This window comes from Mangifera indica, chromosome 8 (genome assembly GCF_011075055.1).
Source record: "Mangifera indica cultivar Alphonso chromosome 8, CATAS_Mindica_2.1, whole genome shotgun sequence".
NCBI lineage: Eukaryota > Viridiplantae > Streptophyta > Magnoliopsida > Sapindales > Anacardiaceae > Mangifera > Mangifera indica.
In genome coordinates, this window is record NC_058144.1 from 12,912,516 (window position 1) to 12,936,023 (window position 23,508).

The 23,508-nt window shown below is 34.3% G+C and overlaps 3 protein-coding genes across 4 annotated transcripts; 2 read left to right on the forward strand and 1 right to left on the reverse strand.

The window, feature by feature from the left end:
• The first annotated feature begins 743 nt into the window (after positions 1-743).
• Positions 744-1,596, forward strand: LOC123224497 (1-aminocyclopropane-1-carboxylate synthase 1-like). Its single transcript, XM_044648179.1, has 3 exons — positions 744-1,106; positions 1,203-1,334; positions 1,432-1,596. The coding sequence occupies exons 1-3, from the start codon at positions 960-962 to the stop codon at positions 1,594-1,596; spliced, it is 444 nt and encodes a 147-aa protein (XP_044504114.1). The 5' UTR covers positions 744-959.
• A 434-nt stretch (positions 1,597-2,030) lies between these two features.
• Positions 2,031-4,400, reverse strand: LOC123222728 (1-aminocyclopropane-1-carboxylate synthase 1-like). 2 transcript variants are annotated; one of them, XM_044645659.1, is made up of 4 exons: positions 3,928-4,400; positions 3,180-3,256; positions 2,510-2,638; positions 2,031-2,413 (listed from the first exon to the last, which is right to left on the reverse strand). In XM_044645659.1, the coding sequence occupies exons 1-4, from the start codon at positions 4,042-4,044 to the stop codon at positions 2,404-2,406; spliced, it is 333 nt and encodes a 110-aa protein (XP_044501594.1). In that variant the 5' UTR covers positions 4,045-4,400; the 3' UTR covers positions 2,031-2,403. The 2 variants fall into 2 exon arrangements, with proteins under 2 accessions (XP_044501594.1, XP_044501595.1); XM_044645660.1 differs by lacking the exons at positions 3,180-3,256; positions 3,928-4,400 and having other exon boundaries at positions 2,510-3,173.
• A 16,362-nt stretch (positions 4,401-20,762) lies between these two features.
• On the forward strand, positions 20,763-21,955 carry LOC123222895 (EID1-like F-box protein 3). The gene has a single exon (XM_044645914.1). It carries the CDS (start codon positions 20,874-20,876, stop codon positions 21,690-21,692), a length of 819 nt encoding a protein of 272 aa, XP_044501849.1. The 5' UTR covers positions 20,763-20,873; the 3' UTR covers positions 21,693-21,955.
• The last annotated feature ends 1,553 nt before the right edge of the window (positions 21,956-23,508 follow it).

Here is a 23,508-nt window from a genome sequence, read left to right on the forward strand (position 1 = left end):
TCGTTTCCAAGAATCCTCGTAAAAAAATTGAAACATTCATACGGTGTAGTCTAGATTTTTAATTTGTTGAGCCAATAGAACTCTTTTTTTTGAAAGACTTTTCATATGAATTGAACTTCAATTTTCTCTTTGCAACCGAATTTTCTATCTGTTAAGATTAACCCATCACCAAACATATTCGGCATCATTAAATTCGATCTGTCTCCAGCAAATTAAATCTGATCACTGTGTTTGTACTTGTAAAATGAGAACTACATGGACAGCGTAGTTGTGAATTTAATCATGGATTAGATTTAGGAAGAAACAAGAAATGTAATACTGAAAAGACCTAGAATGCAGGAACCCTAAGCAACCTTTCACAGTCCCTTACTCAGATCAGATGTTTAACCAAGTAAAATACGCAAGCCCCAGAAATTCCTCCTCAACAAAACCTGTTACAATGTTGTGACTCTCATGTAATTCCTATGGCTTCATAAAGTCCACAATATCGCCCTGAAAGCGACATTTTTAAGTCGGCACCACCCTTCCACACTTCCTATATCTTTTGCTGCCTCAAGGAAACTTCATGCAGTATCAAGCACGACTGATTTATTTATTACCCAGAAAATTTAACAATAAATACAATATATGAGACAATTGAAATTCTACTAACAAGTGCACTTGTTTCTTCAACACGCGTGTATACGTATGAATGATATTGTGGATCACACGCAAGCAATTACGATAAAAACTTGACCGATTGAGAATTAAAAAGTTTTTCAGTTATTTCCAAATTTTAGAGTCGGTTTTTAATTTTCAAATTTTTGAACTGACTTTTCTTTTAATATTCATCACGATAATTAATCAACCTTCATTGCCTATAAATACTTGACTTCTTTCTGTTTGCCACACTCAAACTGCATCAAATATTTTGATATCCATACACAAAAGAAAGCTAGTGCTTTTTTTGGACACTGAAAATGGGAGTTTTGTCCAAGATGGCTACTAATGACCGCCATGGGGAAAATTCTCCTTACTTCGATGGGTGGAAGGCATTTGAAAGGAATCCTTTTCACCTTACCCAGAATCCTGAAGGAGTTATCCAAATGGGTCTTGCAGAGAATCAGGTTTGCCTAATATGTATTTTCAACCTCCATTTTTCTCTTATCTCTACTACTAGAGTAACAAAGGAAACTAAACGTATTAGCTTTTTTTTTCTCCAGCTTTGCTTAGATTTGATCGAAGACTGGATTCGCAAAAATCCCTATGCCTCCATTTGTACTGCTGAAGGAGTTGATGAGTTCAAGGAGATTGCAAACTTTCAAGATTATCATGGCTTGCCAGAGTTTAGACGGGTACAGCATATATTATTCAACTCTTTATATATACGATTAATATTCTGATAAACAAAGCTGCAACATGAAGAACATTGATAATCTTATATAAATTCAGGCTGTGGCAAAGTTTATGGGAAAAGTGAGAGGTGGAAGAGTAACATTTGATCCAGACCGTATAGTCATGGGCGGTGGAGCTACAGGCGCAAACGAGCAAATCATCTTCTGTTTAGCCGACCCTGGCGATGCTTTTCTTGTACCCTCACCTTATTATCCAGCGTAAGCACCTCTTCTCTATCTTTTACACTAATGTCGTTGTGCTTCTAAGATGGCTCAGATCAAATTTGTGTTTTCTGTGGTTATCTTTTGAGAGATTTTGAGCTAGTTACTAAAAAAATGTACGACGGCTATTGTGTTCATGATAGCACTACATTAAGAACTAGTTTGAAGAATTTAGCAGTAGGAAAAAAAAATTTATTGCGGAGGCTTGAAGTCATTACCAGACCCACGTGGCTTGAAAGATTATACAATTATATAATTAAGAGGTCAATTTTCAAATTTTTTGACAGAAAATTATAGGTCAGTAATTAACGTGTTCTCATTACAAAATGGTCAACTGTGTTTTCTCCAACCAATTATGTAATTAAGAGGTCAATTTTCTATATCTGGAATTAATGTGATGCATTTAAATAGAAAATTATAGGTCAGTAAGATCAATAAATCAAAACTTTGGTTTGATTCCATAAATTAAGGTCAACTTTACAAATACTTTGATTAGATTGACTATAAGCTACCATTGACACATAACTCTAGCCCAATTAAAACGTATAGAACTTTTCTCTGAGGGTACGTAATGTCAAGTATTCAAACAGTATACAGCTGGTATCTTAGAAAAATTCTACAGTCATAAACTTAGATTTTCCACAATAGTTTACAGGTTTCTTCCATAGCAGGATGTCAAAATTCAACTGTTGCCTTCAAGTAATTGGTCTCTTCAATTGAAAGTTTGCAATCTCCTTGAACTCATCAACTCCTTCAGCAGTACAAATGGAGGCATAGGGATTTTTGCGAATCCAGTCTTCGATCAAATCTAAGCAAAGCTGGAGAAAAAAAAAGCTAAAACGTTTAGTTTCCTTTGTTACTCTAGTAGTAGAGATAAGAGAAAAATGGAGGTTGAAAATATATATTAGGCAAACCTGATTCTCTGCAAGACCCATTTGGATAACTCCTTCAGGACTCTGGGTAACGTGAAAAGGATTCCTTTCAAATGCCTTCCACCCATCGAAGTAAGGAGAATTTTCCCCATGGCGGTCATTAGTAGCCATCTTGGACAAAACTCACATTTTCAGTGTTCAAAAAAGCACTAGCTTTCTTTTGTGTATGGATATCAAAATATTTGATGCAGTTTGAGTGTGGCAACCAGAAAGAAGTCAAGTATTTATAGGCAATGAAGGTTGATTAATTATCGTGATGAATATTGAAAGAAAAGTCAATTCAAAAATTTGAAAATTAAAAACCGACTCTAAAATTTGGAATTAACTGAAAAACTTCTCAATTCTCAATCGGTCAAGGTTAAGACGCATCAGGAAATTAGTCACTTTGAATTTGAATAATCTTGTGTTGTCAGCACAATCAACTTAACAAGCATGCCCGTTCTATAACAGCATGAGTCAGTAATTAATAACACCAATAAATATATACAAATTGCCAATCAGTCAATTGGAAACACAAAATAAAGTACAAACATACGAATCTATCACCACAACTAAGCAACATGCTAAATCATAAAACACACAAACTATCATCCACACTCATACTGAAAAACAATGTAACAAAAATAACCAAAACATTTTCAAGAGCACTCACATTTGTTGGGTTCCAAAGAAGTACACCAGTACATTCTTCCAATCAGCTGAATAGCCCCACTTCTCTGGCTCACTTACCTGCCATCGAAAACCAACAAATTAAGCCTGAATAAAAGCCAATGCATTAAGCCCAATACTGAACAAAACAAAAGCAATCAAAAATTAAAAGAAAGAAAGAAAGGTGTCTGCAAGACTTGATTAAATTCAGATGTAAGTACACAGTATTAAAGGAAATGCTACTCTTAGGTAGTTAAAGCATTTCAACATCATAAAAATCACTCTTTTACATTAAATTTTATGCGGTGCTTCAACTTAATGAAAATAACAAAAGGATTTGTAACATTAGTTTTCTGACAAGAGCGCAAGGGTTAGTGACACCAAGTAATGCTCCTTTATTAAAAAGAGTTTAAAAAGGGAAAAACACAAGAATCCCTCTTTCAGCTTATCCATTAATTAACAACACAACTCCAATCAAATCACATGCAAATAACATCAACAAGACCAATTATAACTAACAACAGCGCACGAGCGTTTACACTCTTGACTATAGATCCAGAAGCAAGCCCCATTTAACAAAAGCCCCCAAAAAGCATCAACTCACCAAGTCACCGCCAGAAGCACTAAACAAACCACATAAAACCTAACTCAAAGCATACCCTACAACTTCCAAATCCCTAAAAAACGGACCTTTTTTTTTTTCTTCGAATATATCATACGCAAAATATACAGAAAAAGGAAGAGGCGCATACCGTGGCAGGCCAAGCAGGGAAGCCTTTAACTTTCGCGAGGACAAGATCGCCCACCTTCCATTGACGGCGAGCGGCGGCGGCGGCTTTGCTAGCACCTTTTCTCCGACTGGGCGCCATCGGAGGCTCAAACGATGGAATTCTATAACTACAAGCGAGTCAGAGCTAGTAAAGAAAACAAAAACTGAGAAATACGCCAAAACGGCTGGCGGGTAGGAGCTGTTTGCAAGTGTCTAGGGTTATCCAGGCACGATTTGGCTATGAACTTAGCAGGCATTGAAACGCAGCAATTATTGAAAGAAATAGCGAGTAATTAAATTGAAAAACCAAATTTTGTAGGAGGAAGGAAGCGAAAGAGTGAGTTCATTTGTGTTGTCTGTAATTTTGGGAGACGAAGGGAGTTCCCAAACAACACAGAAGAGACTGATATTGAAATTGTTTGGTGAGAGCCGTCCAAAGTGGACAGCTGGTGTGTAGGTTAACATTATACTGTCGTGAACCATCGTACGCTGGATTTAAAATTAATTTTTAGTTTTCCTTTTTTTAATTTGTTCTTCTCTTAGGTATATTTTTATCTCAAATTAATTATTTTTATTAACTTTTATGATTATTTAACACTTGAGGTTCCGAATTAATTATACATTTCAATAAATTATTATATTTGAATAAATTATTATATTTAATTAAAATTAAATATATTAAGATTTTAATTTAATTAAATATAAAATATTTATCAAATATTTAACTAATAATAATAAAAAATATATTATCAAACTAACTTTTTATTTCCTGAAACCAAACACACCTGTGTTTCTACTTAGGAGTGTGAAAAAATTATGCACATTCAAACAGATAGACATGTTTCTTTTTTTTTTCTTTTAAAAATTAATATTTTCCACCCAAGATTTAGTAAAATGTTTCATTTTTACCTTTTAAATCTTAAAAGGTCATTTTCTCATGTATATGTTAAAGTTTGTATTTAATTTTAATAGTCAAAGTTGTAACATCCCCTTCCAAAAATATTATTTTTTGGAGGAAGACATCACAAATTTTTATTTATTTAAGCATACATTTATTTCAAAAATATATATTAAAACTCACAAAACCTTTAAATAAAACTTCATTTATTAAATTCTAAAAATTATGAAAATGTCCTTATTAAAAACATGTAACGGAAACGTACAAATGATGTCTCAAACTTAAAACACAAAGTGAAAGGTCATAATATGTGTAATCAAATGCATAAATAAAATCATGATAAAATAAAACTATTAAAAGATGAAATAATGGAAATATCCTTGCAACTCTACACCCATTGACTATTGCTCATCCAACAATTATCACGATCACTTGTACCTACACAAATGTAGAAGATTGAGTGATAAAGCATTCAATAAGTAAGAGACTCTACTATTAACTTTTATATAATCTCCAAAATGCCTTTGACTTAACCCATATACTTTATCATCTGGAGCTAACATTAAATTTTAAAATAATTATAGGTTCTATATATCATATTTGTGTTCACACTGAGCTCTAAAGATTGTCTAGGTTCATATCTAACTCTCAGATCAAATTATGTTCCATTCGATCACTAAGGAACCACTCCTCGGATTTTTATCTAATATGACCATAACTTACTAAGTGAAAGCATCATCATTTGGAAGTTGTATCTGAATTTGTATATTAGGTCAATTAGACTAGATCGAATATAAATATTCGACACCTTGGTCAAGTGAGTTCTCTCTCAATTCCACTACACTTAAGCTTATTCTTAACTAGGCTCTAATGCGAGCGGTTACCCTACTGCAGGTATAACGTCCTACTATAGACATACTCTACTCAGGTGGTGTAAGGAATATATACTCACGTTGCCTCCTTGTAATGACCCTTTAATGTCTAGTATGCATGCATGTCACCCTTAATTAAACTCGAGCTCATTCTTGCTTTCACCTCAAGCATATCTCGTGCCTTGCTAAAATCTCCTCTCTTAGGCATGTTAGGTAATCCTGCATACCGGGATCTCTCTTGCTAGCTCTCAGGACAACCCATAAAATCTTAGCCTAGTTCCTTTTTTCTTTTCTTTATTTTGACTTAAACACACGAGTGTGTGCTTATTGACATACGAAGGTGTGTCCATCTATTCACTGACACATGACCAACCTCTTTATAGCCTCTCTGTATGGCATTTTTCCTATACACATAGAGGTGTACCTTACTCACACGAGTGTGTGCCCCTTCAGCTAATTACTACACTTTCCCTTTTGGAAACTCATCTTAATCATGTTACTTCATAGGGGTATTTTGGTTATTTCACCCTCACATGGTCTTGCTAAAACTATACACAAGTAGTCCATATGTCATAGTTAACTGCTCACCAGTCAAAGACATTCAGCGATTGTCAGATCGTTAGAAATCTCAATCTGGATTCTAGAACTTACACACACAGTTGTATATCTCATACCACACAGTCATGTGTCAAGTTTAGAATTCAGAAAAGCAACCAAAAATTTAACCCTAATTCAATCTTTATGTATCTTTCTCAATTCCAAGCATACTAAACATATTTCTAACCCTTTCTTAACACCATTCATATACCACAACTTCGCAAACCATGAAAAATCACGAAATAACTCAAACATAGCCAAGACATATCCATTACAATAAAGATCATGAAAACGAATAGAGAATTAGTTGTCAAATGCTATAGAGTACGACTTAACTATGACTTTCAACTAGAGGACAATCAAATATCAATCAAACATACTACTTTTAGTTCAACATCAGACACATAGAAATCATATATGCATAAGAACTCCATTATCACATATTCTATCCTTATCATAATCCATTAGGCAATAACCATACCTTCACTCACATGCCATAAATCATGATCATGCATTACACAAGCTAGATAAATCAATTCAATTTCACATATCATAAAACCAAATGTAGGGAGGCATCCTACTCACCTGGTGGATGAGTTCTTTTCTTTCTAGGGTTATAGTTGCTTGGATTGTTAGAGAACATTGCGAAAGCTGCCACAAGAAAGTCAGATGATCAAACTCGAAATCTCTCTCTCTAGAAAGTTTATGCATTTAGGGATAGAAATAAAAATTTCTAAAATGTAGCCATCATACATTTTTAAAAACTAAAACCACGTACACCACACATGGCCATGTTTCTAGGATACATGACCGTATATCACTAAATTTGAAATTCATACAAAATTCTTCTTATTCGGTTGACATGGCAACAACACACAAGCGTGGCCTTATCATGCATGGTCGTGTGTCACCCAAAGTTCATACTTTAACTTTAAGTCCACATTATATCATTCACACAACCATCAAACTCATGCACAAAGTTTATTTTACCTTTGAGATGTATTTATAGGTATTACAAAAGCATATTTATGTCTTTTTGTCCAAATATTATGATAGGAGTGTAATTAATTATCATTTTATCCTTGAGATTTAAAATATTACAATAACACCTCTGTTGGACTAAACTATGAATAGTTTTTATGGAGGTGCGAATGTCATTTTTTAAAATTTATTATAGATAAATGGATTCTCTCTATCTTGTTTAAGAAATTATCATATTTACTCTTATATATTTTTAAAATGTATTTACAATCTCAATAGCTTAAAATATGACATTTATACTAATAATTTATTATGCTATGTGTAACTTATTTTAAGTATAACAATTATTTTTTAAATTAATGAAGGATACATTGAAACCTTAACAATTCAAAAACATCTCTAAATGTTTTTCAAAATTTTCAAACCCTTAAAAAATTTCATTAACACGCCAACATTTTCAAAAATACAATTCGCTCTCAAACCTACTATTATACTTTATTAACATTGTTATCTATTTTTATGCTAGTAAATTTTTTATTTAAATTGTTACCTATTTTTATGCTAGTAAATTTTTTTATTTAAAATTAATATAAATTAAAGTACAAAAATAATTTTTTTTAATGATAAGTTAGTACTCTTTAAATTTTAAAAACTAGATTTTTTTCATTTTCGCACAAATTTTGTTAATAAATTTAAATTTTCTGAAAATTTGTTAATAAATTTCAAAATTTAGGATAAAATATAGAAAAGATACTTGACTATTTTAACTTTTATGGGTGGGACATTAAACAAGATGAAAAGTAGACTGGTAGGGATTAAGTGGAAAGATACGAATTTTTATTTACATTTAGAAGATCAAATGGGTGACATGCTTATATTATATTACAGATCTAATTTTCTTATTTTAAATTAGATAACACATAATTTAGATCGAAAAATCTTGCAGAACTTGGATACACCATACACTTAACCTAATATCCAACAATAATTTATAATTTTTATTATAAATTATTATTAATTTGGAGACATTATTAATTCATACCCAAGACCATATTTCAGTGACAGGGCTGGGCCGGGTTTGGTTGGGTCCATTGTGGGATCGGTTTAAAGAGCCCGTCCAACCATTTTATCCTGAGATTTAGAGGCAATGGAGCCAGACAAACCAAAGGAATGTTCTTCTTCCTCTCTTATTTGATTCTGTTCAATTTAACATTAATTTCTAGAATTAGAAAATACAAAATTGTCTGAATGAGAACATACAGCTTTTAAAAAAAAAAAAAAAAGATTTCTAAAATATGGTTGGAGACCAGTAATAGGCCAAGTGAGCCCAATTAACACTTGCTGAAATGCAATCACTTATTCTTAAAACCAACATTCTTAAGACCAAAGAGTCAGGGCGAAAAAGGGGGGAAAACTCTCTGTTCCCGATTCTTCTGTAGTTGGATCCTTCGAAACCACAAGAATCATTACTTAGAATAGGATTCCAACTTAGCACCCTTTGAGATTTTGAGAAGAGTTGCTCTTTGGAGAGCACAGTACGATGAAAGTTGTAAGCTGTGTTCGGAGGAGGGGGAGTTATTGTATATCGTTGGCCTCTATGGTAGAATCAGTGGGGGCCTGAGAGGTGGTGGTTTACCTTGTGACGGATGTCAGCGGTTCGAGTCTGCTTATCTCCAACTTGTGAACTTAGTTGATATAAAGCTATATGAATATGATAACACCTAATTTTTCCGATTCGACAGTTCGATCAATGGTTTATCATTCATGGACGTTGATAACATCCTTCCATTTAGTAGCACTTTAGCATGACATAGCCTTAAAGTAAAGGGAAAGGCGAGGTTCAAACAAGGAAAGGCTTATGGTGGATACCTAGGCACCCAAAGACGAGGAAAGGCGTAGTAAGCGACAAAATGCTTTAGGGAGTTGAAAATAAGCGTAAATCCAAAGATTCTCGAATAGGTCAACCTTTCGAATTACTACTAAATCCATAGGTAGGCAAGAGACAACTTAGCGAACTGAAACATCTTAGTAGCCAAACGAAAAGAAAGCAAAAGTGATTCTCGTAGTAGCGACAAGCAAAATGGGAGCAGCTTAAACCGTGAAAACGGGGTTGTGGGAGAGCAATACAAGCGTCGTGTTGTTAGGTGAAACAGTGGAGTGCTACATCCTAGATAGCGAGAGTCTAGTAATTGAAAGCATCATTAGCTTATGCTCTGACCTGAGTAGCATGGGTAGGGGTGGATTCGAGCCGAACCGAGCTTGAACATAGGGAAACTCATTTTCAGCTCATTTACTGTTCACTCGAGCCGAGCTTAACGAAAATACAACTTGTTTTCAAGCTCGCTAGCTCACGAGCTGTTCGCGAGCCTTTTACCGAGTCGGATCGTGAGCCATATCGAACTGACATTAGCGAGCCTGTTAACGAGCTGAAATTCGAGCCGAAAATCGAGCTAGGATCGATAATGCTAAACGAGCCGAGCCAACGAGCTTACGAACTGAGCTTTCAAACAAGTTTTCGAGCCAAGCTTAACGAGCTTGTTCGTAAAATCATAGTTTCAAAATTTAAAAATATTATTTTCGTTTAAACATTGTTTAATACATTTTCATTATTTGTAAACCAATCTATTTTATTTATATATTTTGAGAGAGAAGAGAAAAGAGTGAAATATATTTATTGAAAGATAAACCCAAACGGAAAAGCAATGTTAAAAAGCAAATGGCTTCCTCTGCTTTTGATTTTCCTTTTTTTCTTTTTTTTTGAGTAAGTCCTTGACACAGATTTAAATCCAAATAAAAAAATTGTATTCATTTTTTTCTATTTAAGGGAATCAGGGGATAAAGAGACGCAGGGTCTTGGGTAAATTTTTTTTTTTTAGTTTTAACTTATTACTAAATAATATATTATCATTGATAGTTGTGTCAGAGCATGATCAGAGAGCAATCTTATTAAGAGCTGCGAATGCAATAACAATATGCTTCTGCCTGAGTACAAAGACTTGCCATCTTTCATATGATGCAATTACCTACATTGAGCAGAAAGAATTAATTTTTCAACTTCTGTTTGCTCATCTATAAGGCCAATAGAACCAAGTTAATTATATTGACATAAATCACAACTTGTATCAATTCTCCAAGATCAACAGAAAATTTTTCATGTATTAATTGAGTCAATGAAGGAGCACCAGTCACTAAGAAACTTAAAAAACCAAAGTTTGATGGATTTGAAGTCCAACTTTATTAGGAATATGAGAATGAATAGTTAATATATAGAACCAACGATGACAGGGCAGCTTAAAGAGCTTCCTCCTGTTCATGAATCATGCGGAAATGTTCAATTAATTTGCTTTTGAAGAAGCAGGATTCCGCCCAAATTGGATGATTATTGGTTTGCCTTTGAAAACGTATCCATTCACTAGATTCTGCAAGAAAACATTAGGATCGTAGCTCAAAAGTTAGATTCCCTAACAAATCATTTACAGCATTCAAAGAATAAGTCATAGTTCATCAATCAACACAAAAGTTGTATAATAGACTATTTGAGCAAGACTTCATGCCATGTATGCCATATGGCCAAGCAAACATTTATAAGGATTAAAAAATTGGATATGAAATTGCATCATGTGAAAAACATACCAAAGCACGATGGGCAAGTTCACTTATCAGCGTCTTCACTTATCAGCTTTTGGTGGCTAATCTTCATCTTTCTTCTATTGGGATGACTAAAAATAAAAAAGGCAGACTATTACAATAAGTTGCAACATACGTGATGTATATTCTGATATCCATAAAAACAAATAATAAGGCAAACATAGATATTAATGTTATAACATAGATATAAAATCAAAATAATGTAAAATCAGTCATCCAGTCAAATTTTACAGAAATTTCTAATTGACAAACCTCAGGCTGGCCTTGCAGAGATGCAATCAGATCTTTCACTGAAGGATCATTTGGATCAACTCCTGGAAGCTGTGAAGCAATAGGTCAGGATATAGGTTTATATGCTGCCATTTAGTATAAAGTTCATTTATACTGATGAAATTACACTTACTGATGTAAGGATAGATGAGACAAAAGACTGATCCCCCAACACCTTGTTTATATCTGATGGTTTGATGAATCTTTTGTATCTTCTTGCATAGACATTTGAAGAGCTGCTTGCAGTGAAATAAGTCAATGGAAAGCAAAATGTTAATTCTTCAAAAACTAGAACTTTGTCAGCATTTTACATCTTCACAAATCTCCATATAACATGCCAGTTAGGAAAAATTGCAGTATATCTTAAATTGTTTAATAATACCTTAAGTAATAGCAAGAGTTTAACCCAGGAATTCCAATGGAAAGAAAGACATGCCACTAGCAAAAGCCACTATGTTTTCAAATTAAGACTGCATGTATTAGTGTCAGTTTGCATTCTAGAAATAGAATGCATCTTACCCTACATACTAGACAATTTAGGAGTCCAACATTTTTTAAAAAGTTCAAGAAAAACCAAAGCAACCCATACATGAAACAATACCAAAATAGACCATGCAATTGCTTAATAAATTCATATTTAGTTGCAGGTACACTGAAATTACCCTAAACAAAGTAAAATCTAACCTACTCATTTTATGATTGTTCTGAAGTAAAAAAGGAGTACAAATAAACTAAACATCATCAACATGGAAACCCAATTTTGGAATGTATTATTTGGACTTCATTTTGGTTGATTGAGTTCCAAATCAGCGGGAAGTGGCCATGACAAATTTAATTCACAGGGGAAAAAATGACAGCAAAAGTGATGCAGATTAATGACTTGTACATTCTACGTAACTTAAGATGCATGCTATGACAGAAAAGAACCTACCCAATGCCAACTCCTTGTCTTCATTAGTTGCATCTGACATATCAGCATCAACCACGGAAACATCAGATCCGGGAGTATTCATGGACAGTGCAAAAGCCTGCTCTAGAAATGCATTCTCCTCATCCTATCACAACAAGCATTCTCAAAACCAACTTCAAATGACATTAAAGAAATATTTCACAGGAATAATCTAAAATGGTTCTCCATTTATTTGGGGGAGTAACCTGAGTATAGAACTATGCTACGAGCCAACTCAATCCCCTTGATGTGTCTGATGTGCTTTGTCCCTGTCATTTTTTGCACCTTTGGATCCCAAGTTGAAAATCCAATTATCCTAACACACTAAGATTCATTACTCTACATGAACAAATAAAGCGTGACATGTCGTTTAAATATAAAAAATAAAAAAAACAAAGGTAATACTAACAAGCATTGAAGTAAAACAATATTTTAGTGCACCAGATCAAAAGCAAAATATATAAATATGCATAGATCCACAAGACATTCAAGTCGTTAGGTCAGACAGCATACTTTCCTAAAGAGTCAAGGGAGTCTGTACCTTTGATGTCTGCATACCACTAACTATATTCAAAATCTCCAGTATTTGTTGTTCCACTTTAGCTTTCCATTTCACCAACTCCTTAAACATTTCCTGTTAAAGAAAACAATTCTGAGAGCAGCATAATTGAGACAACATGAGCAGAATACGCACCAAAAGATGCATCGTGAAATTTAATTCAAGATATCGTCAACATTACCTGAAAAATAATTTTGTATTATGAAGATCTAATTTTGAATTGGTAATAATAGAAGAATCTGGGGTAACATTGACTTTATCTTCCTCTTGCCTCCTTGGTACTAGCCCCTGCATATCTCTGTTCAGGGAAGAAAGAGAGATATTGCTTAAGTAAATGTATATATTCAATCACAAGCTCAATTTAGCTTAGTCTAATCACCTCTTCATTTTAGCCATTTCTTTCTTCAGCAGCTCGAGCTCTCTAGCACAAACAGGATCCTGAGAAGGGCTATCACCAGGCTTCAAGTGAGATAGATGAGCTAAATTATCCTGCAATGCAACTTCCTGACCAACATTTTCTGTATCAGTGTTCCCTAACATAGGTACAATGTCTTCTTCTTGAATATTAACCGTGTTGGTGCTCTCCAGCCAATCTTCCCATCCTTCATGATATGGATCATCTGGAGAGCTAAAGGCATTGCGTTGCTTCAAAGCCTTCATACTGTTTAATGTACTTGATATTTCCATCAATTATTGCTCAGTTTAAGCCTTCCTTTTTATCAATTCCTTGTGCATATCCTGTTGAAAAACAAATGTCAGATGTGAATTTGTGAGCCAAATTGACATTCAATTACAACTGCACATCATCCAAAACCTTGAATAATGAAACCATAACATTGACCTCAACTGGATTAGCTCGATCTTGCTCACACTGATGCGACACCAGCTCCTGCATATCTCTGAAAAGGAAAAAACATCTAAGATCACAGAAAACAAGTAATAGGTACACAATATAACAATGAAAAAGCCTTTCAATTCCAAAAGGAAAAAATCAGTACATACCTCTTCATTTTCTCCATTTCAGCTTTAAGCATCTTCAGTTCTTCAGCATAAACAGACTCTCCACCAGTGACAACTGTGTCCACCAAAACAAAAAACTCATAGATAACATGTAACTAGATAGCATATTTATGCAGGCAAATAATTTGAGATATCTGCAATCACATTTAAGAAAGAAGAATCTTCAAGGCTAGACTATTCTCACCTATTTACCCAGTCATAATTTATCTGGCAAGATAATCTCAGCAATCTCATTTTCAACTTCAATCTTCAAGAAATTAAAAATTAATGAAAGCTATTAATCATACTGCCAACGGTTAAATGAAAAATCAATTTAAAGATCATATAGTTGTGATAAGTTATTGACTACCTCATCTTGTTTCTTCATATTATAACGTGTTCTCATCCAATCAGCTCCACACATAAGCATGTTAACTGTTTCTGGCGATAGAGCTGACCTATACGGGTCAATCACTCTACTACCCGCACTAAATGCGCTCTCTGAAGCCACAGTTGTAATGGGAATTGCTAAGATATCTACTGCCATTTGTGAAAGCACTTTATACTTGTAGTGATTGTCTCTCCACCATTGAAGCACATTAAAGTCGCCTGAGTTGACATCATCAGGTATCTCAACACAATGTTCGTCCAAATACATTTCCAACTCAGACTTCTTAGTTTCTCCTAAGTATGTTTTCTCCTTATGATCCTTCAAACGCTTCCAACTATATCCAGGACCATAATGTCTAGTCTCAGAATATCGAGAGCCTGATGATTTACCTACAAATTAAATGTTAGAACTTAGGATATGTTATAAAGTTTCATTTAATGACAATAAATCAATGATCTAATGTACCTGATGTACTTGATGGTGCTTGTTGGGTCTTTGGCTGATGTTGTGGATGTGCAAATGCGGTTGATGAATATCCTGATGACGACATGTCAACATATTCTTCGTATAATTTTTCTAACGCCCTTTTGACATTTTCTATCTCCACAGGGGCATTTTCTTCACCATATAAAGTGGGAAATGCCAAAGTAATCATAAAAAATTTTATCCTGAAATCATCACAAGCAAACTAATTAGTTAGAAACATGTTCTTTATATACATATATATTATAATAAACCCAATCAATTGTAAATTAATTACCTGGGATCCATGATACTAGCAATCGCCATAAGGAAATTCACCTCACCCCAATATTTGTCAAATTTTTCTGACATTGCTCGCACCATCATTGATATAGAATAATCTTCATCAAATTCTCGCTCTTTCAAAACCTCTTTTATTTTAAACACTTCTTGAAAATATCTATTTGCAGTTGTATACTGTGACTCAGAAATTAATTTTGTTATATCATCAAATATTTCCAAAAAGTCACAGACGACCTCCAATCTCTCCCACTCTTCCCTTGTCGGGCAATATATATAGCTCGACTCAACAAACATAAACCGAAGGAAGACCTCTCTAAACTGCAGTGTTGTCGTAAGCATTTTGTATGTGCTATTCCATCGTGTAGCACAATCTAAAACTAGCTTTCTTTCTTTAATTCCACACTGCATAGCAATTTTGGCAAAATTTTTTTGCCTTGCCTCACTAGCTTTGACAAACTTCACACTTTCCCGAATATTATCTATGATGGGTTTAATCACAGCCACCCCATCTTGAACTAACAAATTTATAATATGGGCAGTGCACCTAACATGGAAAAGTTTTCCATCACACAACAATGGTCTCTGCATTTTAAAATCTTCTTTCAATCTTCTAACACAATTATCATTTGCAGTAGCATTGTCTACTGTGACAGTTTCCACCTATAAACAAAATTAATGAATATTAATAAAATGATATACGATAAAATTATATGTGTTTTGATAAACAATTTGCAAATTTGATTTTACCTTATGTTCAATCCCCCAACCCTTTAGACAGTCAAAAATTGCTGCTGCAATGTCTATTCCTCTTCTAGGTGGAGGTAGGTGCACAAAATTTATAATTTGTTTATTTAAGGACCACGACTGGTCCACCCAATGTGTTGTGAGTACCATATACTCAATATTTTGGTGATCTGACTTCCAAAGATCAGTAATAATACTAATCCTTCTAGTCTCCTCAAAAGTTTTCTTCAATCTCTCACGCTCTGCTTGATAAACCCTAAAGCAATCAGCTTTTACTTGTTTTCTTCCAACTTTCTCATAAAAAGGTTGCAGAACGTGACAAAAATTAATGAAGTCGGGGTGCTCGACAAAATTAAATGGCAATTCAGATATCATAACCATGTGGGCTAAGGCCTCTCGAACCTGAAACACCAACACCATAATCATTACATTAGTTAATACAATTAATTTCATAACAATTTTATAGTAATAATATACGTTAATAATTGAACTCAAACTGACCTTGGGATGCTCATAATTAGTCTTTGTTTTCACCATCGTTGGCGTAGGTACCCCTAAGGTTGAACGCTCAAAACCCAAAATTGTTTGTCCCCCCACAACTAAGTCTTTTCCCAATGCTTTCTTCCTTTCAACACATTGACCCATATGTCGTGTCAAATAGGAAGTAGCCTTGGTCTTTTGCAATTTCAGCTTTTTCTGGCAATACTTACAAACTGCAAATGTAGCATCGCCAACAGTAACAAACTTATCTTCTGGATAACACTCCCAAACAGCTGATGTTTTCCTCCTCTTTGTAGATGGAATAACAGGAGGTGGTGCTTCCGTTTGGCTTTCAGGCCGTTCAGTTGCTTCAGCTTCTTCACTTGAAGCTGAGACATCAAAATCTCCTATTACAGCCAAATCAACATCCACATCATCAATAGCTGCTTCAATTTACACCGATTTTCTTTTAACAGATGCACATACAGAAGGAGCCATCGTGCTTGCGATAGATGCTTGCGATGAAGCTCGACTTGCTCCAGATGGTTCTACTCTTCTTAACGTCATATTCTACATCACAATCACATGCCAACGGTTAGATACAATTTAAATAAAAATTAACTTTTAGTCATCAAATCATACTAATTTCACAGTATTCCAGTTTTAGTCATCACATCATACTTCATCATAGTGTATTCCAGTATTCCAGCATACTTCATCCAATATGATTCAAAAAACTGGAATACTAGAATACTGAAATTAGTATGATGACTAAAAGTATGATTATAAAAAAAACAACACCCTTCATCAAATTAGTATGATTCAAATTACTCAAATTTGGTATCCAACAATGAGTAATCAAACAGCAAAAAAAACTGGATGAAAAAAAAAACTGGAAGCAAACACAATCAATTTAACATGCATAAAAGAAAACAAACAAAAGTGATACAACTTAAAAAAAAATTACAGCCTGCATTTAACCTCCACAGACAGTGAAATGATTAGATTTCTCTTCAAACACAAAGACTTTAGAATATATACCTAAACAAAATACACTAACTTACAGTGGATCTTTAATGATGTATGACACAGCATAGCAACTCCCGATCGCCGCCGCCGCCGTCGTCAAACTTCTCGTCGTAGAACTCCCGATCGCTAGAATCTTCTATTGGCACGTCAGAAGACTTGAAGAGACACGCTTGAGAAACCCTTATCGATGAAACGGGACAGAAGCTATAGGTCAGAACTTCAGATGGTGGAGGGCTGTACTCTGGTCTGGAATCGGAACCGGAGCTTGGAGTTTGGAGGAGGAGAGCTTTTACTTTTTACGCGATTGGAAAAATAAAAACGTTGTGACAAACAAGGGAAGGGAATGAAATTCTTATTTAACCAAAAACGGCATCGTTTTTAGTTAAATGAGAGTCGGCTCGCGAGCCGAGTCGAGCGACTCAGCTCGCGAGCCTAAGCGAGCTGATCAGCTCGCTATACATAACGAGCCATTGGCTTGCAAGCCGTTACGAGCTACGACTCGCTAACCATAACGAGCCATGGCTCGCGATCCATAATGAGCCACAACGAGCTGCTCGCTTCCAGCTCGTGTTCGGGCTCGCGCTCGTTTACTCTGAAACTTGAAGCTCGAGCTCGGGCTAGGGCTCGTTGATACCTGGCTCGTTTCGGGCTCGTTCGAGCCGAGCTCAATTTCGAGCTCAAGCCAACTCGGCTCAAATCCAGCCCTAAGCATGGGGTACGTGGAATCCCGTGTGAATCAGCAAGGACCACCTTGCAAGGCTAAATACTCCTAGGTGACCGATAGCGAAGTAGTATCGTGAGGGAAGGGTGAAAAGAACCCCCATCGGGGAGTGAAATAGAACATGAAACTGCAAGCTCCCAAGCAGTGGGAGGAGACCAGGGCTCTAACCGTGTGCCTGTTGAAGAATGAGCCAGCGACTCATAAGTAGTGGCTTGGTCCTTCCTCTGTTTCCCAAACATATCCTATGTATAAAAGCCCTAAACTAGCTCCCCCCGGTCCTAATATGTCGAGCAATGACTCTTCCTCTCTAATGACTCCTCCTTCCAATCGTACTCCTTCCCGTCCTCTTCGGCGTCTTCGTCCAGAGACAAAGACAACGTCTTCGTCAACAACGACTCTGAAGAGGACAAGAAGGAGCACGATCGGAAGGAGGAGACGCCGGAGAGGAAGAGAAGTCACTTGGAGATCGCCGATCATCGTCAAAAAATTCAATCTGAAAGTTTGGAAACCCTAGTAGGGAAAATATTGTTTTTGAAAACTTGGGTTAAGAGAAATTATTAGTTTTTAGAATTTAGAGGGGAAAATAAAATTAATTTTAAATTAATTTTTAATATTATAGATCAAATAATGATTTTACCTTTAAAACTATTAATTTTAACCATCTGTAAGTGGGTAAATAGGATTTTTAAAATTAATGGAGAAAATTTTGAGAAATCAACATTCATTGGGTGGAAAATAGTTCTTTGGCCTTTCTATTTTCTTAAAAAAAAGAAAAAAAACTTTTGGGGCTTCAACTTTTTTGATAAGCTTTCTCAGAAACCAATACTACCCTTTTGAAATTACCGAGAACACCTTTAAAGTGAAATCATTTTCTTGAAAAAAATTTTAAATTTTCTAAATTAAAGATATTTAATATCTTCCTGAGATGCTCTTCTAAAACTATGTAGTACTGTTGTACCTAATTCAGATTCCATGTACTTGGGGTGTTTGCAATTGAAACATGTGAGCTGATTTCTCAGTCATTGCGACACTTGTAAAATAAACGGTAGTAGAACTGTACCACACCACCCTTAACAAAACGATAAAAAGCATGTCAATTCAATATATAATTTTATTTTTAAATAATAATATATTATTATATTATTAAATATTAGAAATAATTAAACATATCAAGATCAAATTTTGTAAATTATATAAACAAAGATTTTGTGTACCCAATTCAATTTTTTTGATGAAACGTTTTCAAATACTGTGCAAGATGCTAACGTTAATCTATTTTCAAGACAATATTTACCTACGTACTGATTTCCGTTTTTGGGAGACAAATTTATTGTCCTTTTTTATTTTTGCAGAAGAGAGAGGGAATCCATTTTTCCTGATAAAAATGACGTAACCCATTTTGGAGAGCCAGTTAGGACTTTAAATAGGAGTTCAATTGACAATCATTAATCTTCAATAACTGCTTTTTTGACAGTTAAAAAAATCAGGTGTAATTGACCCGTCATAGGTAGATCCGGATTCAATATTAAATAATTAAAATTTAAAAATAAAATAATATTTAATTATATAATAATATATTATTATTTATATATAAAAATTATACTATTAATTTTATTTATAATCATTATTTTTAAAACTAGATGATTAATTAAATCAGTTATCTCAGTAGTTTATATTCGATCAATTCAATCAGTTCAACTAAAAATTTATCAGTTTAACCTATTATCAAATTATGATAAATAAATTTTATTTAAAATTTATAAAAAATAAAATCAATTAGGACATCCACACCTATAAAAATTAGAATATATTCATTCATTTAATTTCAATGAAACAATTAAAATAAAAAAAGTATTAATCTTATGATATAAAAAAACATAATTCTGTAAATTATTATCTATAAAAGATATTTTAATACATATAAAATATTTTTTTCTTTTTTTAATTTTATTTTTAATTTTATTTTTTTATAAATATTTAAAAATTCATCCAATCTAATAAAAAATCAAATTATTTAAAAATAAAGAAAATTTAAAAAAAATTTCTAAATTTTAGATAAATTTAATCAAAAGCAAATTTGATTGAATTTAAAATTGATTTTAAACGCCTGGTTTATAATCCAAACCTGCAACAGATATCCGCTGATGTTGGTCCACCATCCTCGAAAACACGCCGCCTACCAAAACAGAACGAAATTATGTTCTAACCTCCACGTGTGTTGTCAAAATGACTATGGACACTCACTTCAGTGCTTAATTATCACTCAAGGAGAAAATGACTGGCTTTTGACACGTTGAAGGACACGAGTCAGACGATGTCGCTTTGATTGACTTGTTGGCGGACTAGCGGTGCACCTTCGAAGACCTTATCTCCAGCTTAGTGACAAACCAACTTGAATCATCAAAGATTAAAATGTGAATGAAACGGCCTTGGCGTCCCGAAGTGGAAAATTGGTTAGAGAGAATAATATTTTTAGTTTCAATAATTTTCTAACAAACTGTTGATGGCTTGGTTTTTCCTATCGCTGTTTATCTTTTTGCTCCATAATCTCTCCACTTGATGACACGTATGCAAACCACTTTATACAAATTAACAAATATTAAACTTACACGTGTTAACTCTGGCGCTACCACGTTCTCAGACATTATTTGTGCTGGTGGATAAGGATAGTTTTGGGGGGATTTTGTGCCATATAAGTAATACACTTCACTGGACTCCAACACGTAGAATCACTGATATTTTTGGGCCACGAAAAGGATATTTTGGAACCGGTTTTCAATCCGTCCATTTGCTGATATCATTTCCTTGATTCGACATTTGCCCTTTAGCAATAAGATGTCAACACGTGTCGCCTTCGAATAACCTCCTAACACGTGTCGCTCCAAACCAGAGTTCAAGGCAGTTAAAATGAGTGATCTATTTCTTACGACTGCTGTCCAACATTCAGCTTTTGAATCCGGTATTTATACGTATTAGCGCCAGAAAATTTGCAATCAGTCCATCACTATCTCACACACGGTGTCCCAATGAGTGAAAACAAGAGACTTAAAACAAACAACCCGACTCCTGACTCTGGCGAGTCGCCTTTGCTCAACGAGAGCATTCTTTTACTCATCTTCAAATCAATAAAATGGGACATTCACGTCCTTTGCTTGACCGCCTCCCTGAACCAGAAGCTCCGGGCGATCGCAGAGCGTCTTCTCTGGCGGAAACTCTGCACGAATCGCGCGCCGCGCATGGTAAATGCATTATCTAACGGAGCCCCTAACAGCCGTATTAACGGTGGATGGAACGCGCTAGGTAAGCTATTGTTTTTCTGTTGTGGATGTGAATCCACTCGTCATTTCCAGCTGAGTCAACGATTGTCGGGTCATTTCGTTAAATCATCCCGGTTTTCAAAAACTTCGGGTCGGAGCTTTTTACCGAAAAAATGTCGAGGCGATTTGCTGTATGTAAGCGACCCCTGTGAGCATCCACTAGGGGATAGGGATGACGACGTGGGAATTTTCCGAGGGGTATTTCGGGAATTTATGAAATCCAAGACTAGAGCGTGTTTGATCCGACGGCAGGTGGAGTTCGCGGAGAGCGTGAGATGTCCTTACTGTGGGGCCCGTGTATGGAGCATGACAACTGCTCAGCTTATCCCTAAGAGTGCGGCACGGCGGCTGGGTACGTATGACGGTGGGTTAGAGTATTTTGTGTGTTTATATGGGCACTTACACGGGACATGTTGGCTGGTACCACTGTCGTCTGATGAAGATCGTTGCGACGATGAAGAGGGCGGCAACAGTGGTGATGATTGTGATGAAGGTCTTGCTGATGATGATGACAATCGGACGGTTTAAGATGGAAGTAAGAGTTCCAAGGGTAAGGTGGCTGGTGGTAATGAGTAAATGATGATGTCACATCTTCTGTCTCTCAGTGATGACGTAGAGGATCATGGTACGATTTTGTGTTGATGTAAATCTTCTTTTCTCATAATTGTACTGGATATTGTCTTGTTTTGTAGCAAAGCGGCTTTTTAATTCTCTTTTTTTATTTCGCCTTGCTTTCTCACGGTAATTCACATGTGAACTCTAGCCTTTATTAAGATGGTTTTTTAGCTGAAGTTGGTGGGGTATTATTGACTTGACCACATTTTGACGTTTCTGAATATTTTTTAAATACTTTAATTGGATTTTTTTTTTTTTAATCCCTCGTTCCCTTTTTCCATTTCTCACATAAATCACAACTTCCTCACATTCAGGGAGAGGCGGATCTAGCCTCATGTAGCTGTGATAAAAGGCTAGTTTTGTGAAGGAATTTTTATAAGTATTACTTTTAGAATATTAATTAATTGTATTAAAAATTTTGAAAATCATATTTTTATAATTCTATTTGTAACTTATTACATATTTATTTACATGTTAAATTGTAGCTCCTACGCTATCTATGTGATTTAATGTTATGAATAAAAGTTTTTTAAGTCATTGTACACTCCACCAAGCCCCTTTGGAGGGACTTGATTACTAAAGGCCAAGGGACTTATCTCCACCCAGGTATCTTCTTTTCATAAATTTTTATTTTTTCTTTTTAAAAATCTCATTTATCAATATATAAATAATTAATTTTGATAATTTTAAAAGTAAAATCATTATTTTATAAGTAATATTAAAAATAAATTTATATTTTATTTTTAAAATTTTAAAAATTAATCATTTTCTTTTGTACGTTAAATTTTAAAAAATGATTTTTTTTCTACGGTTTAGTTTTAAAACTTCAATATCATTTTTAGTTAGTCTTGGTCACGATTCATGAATCGATGGTTTCGGTTTGAAACTGTTGATTCATGATTCGAAAAAATAAGGATCTTAAATCGAAACTGTAATAGAACGGTTTGTAACCGATTCAAAACCGATGGTTTCGGTTCATGCCCCGGTTTAGAACTGATGATTCCGGTTTGAAATGAACATTGAACCGTCAATTCTAATATATGATCTTGATTTAATTTTTAAATTATTAATTACAATAATTGAAAATTAAAAGAAAGGCTTGGAGTTAATTTTTTGATTAAGTATTTACGTATTTTTTTAGGGTTTAGAATATCAAAGCCTACGTAGTTCTCTTATCTTTGCATATCCAATAGTTTACAGTACTTATCTTATCATTCACCTCCGCTATTTTAACTATTATTTCTCGTTATCGAATTATCCATAGTTAAATCAAGCGATTCTTCATTGAAGTCCATTTTTATATCTTGTTGGCGTAATTCGACTCTTGAACTATCCACTTTTATATAATAAATAAATTTAATTATATAAATAAATTATATGATTAATTATGAAAGATAATAAATAAATTTAATTATGAGAATAAATTCTATAATTAATTATGAATTGTATAATAAAAATAGAAATAGAAATTAATAAAAAATAAAGAAAGAATTTAATTAAATTTGAGAGAATTTGATTGAAAGATTGAGAAAGTATTAAGAATTGAAATGATGAGAATGAGAGTAAATGAGAGAGTTTGAAGGATTTAGTGTTGAAGAGTTGAGAGATTGAATGAATATATATAAGAAAAATTAAAAAAAAAAAATTAGAAAGGGGGGGTGAAACGAAATTTAGAAAATATGCAGGGGACCTCCCCTGCAAAAGATTTTGAAATATGCAAGGGACTCGG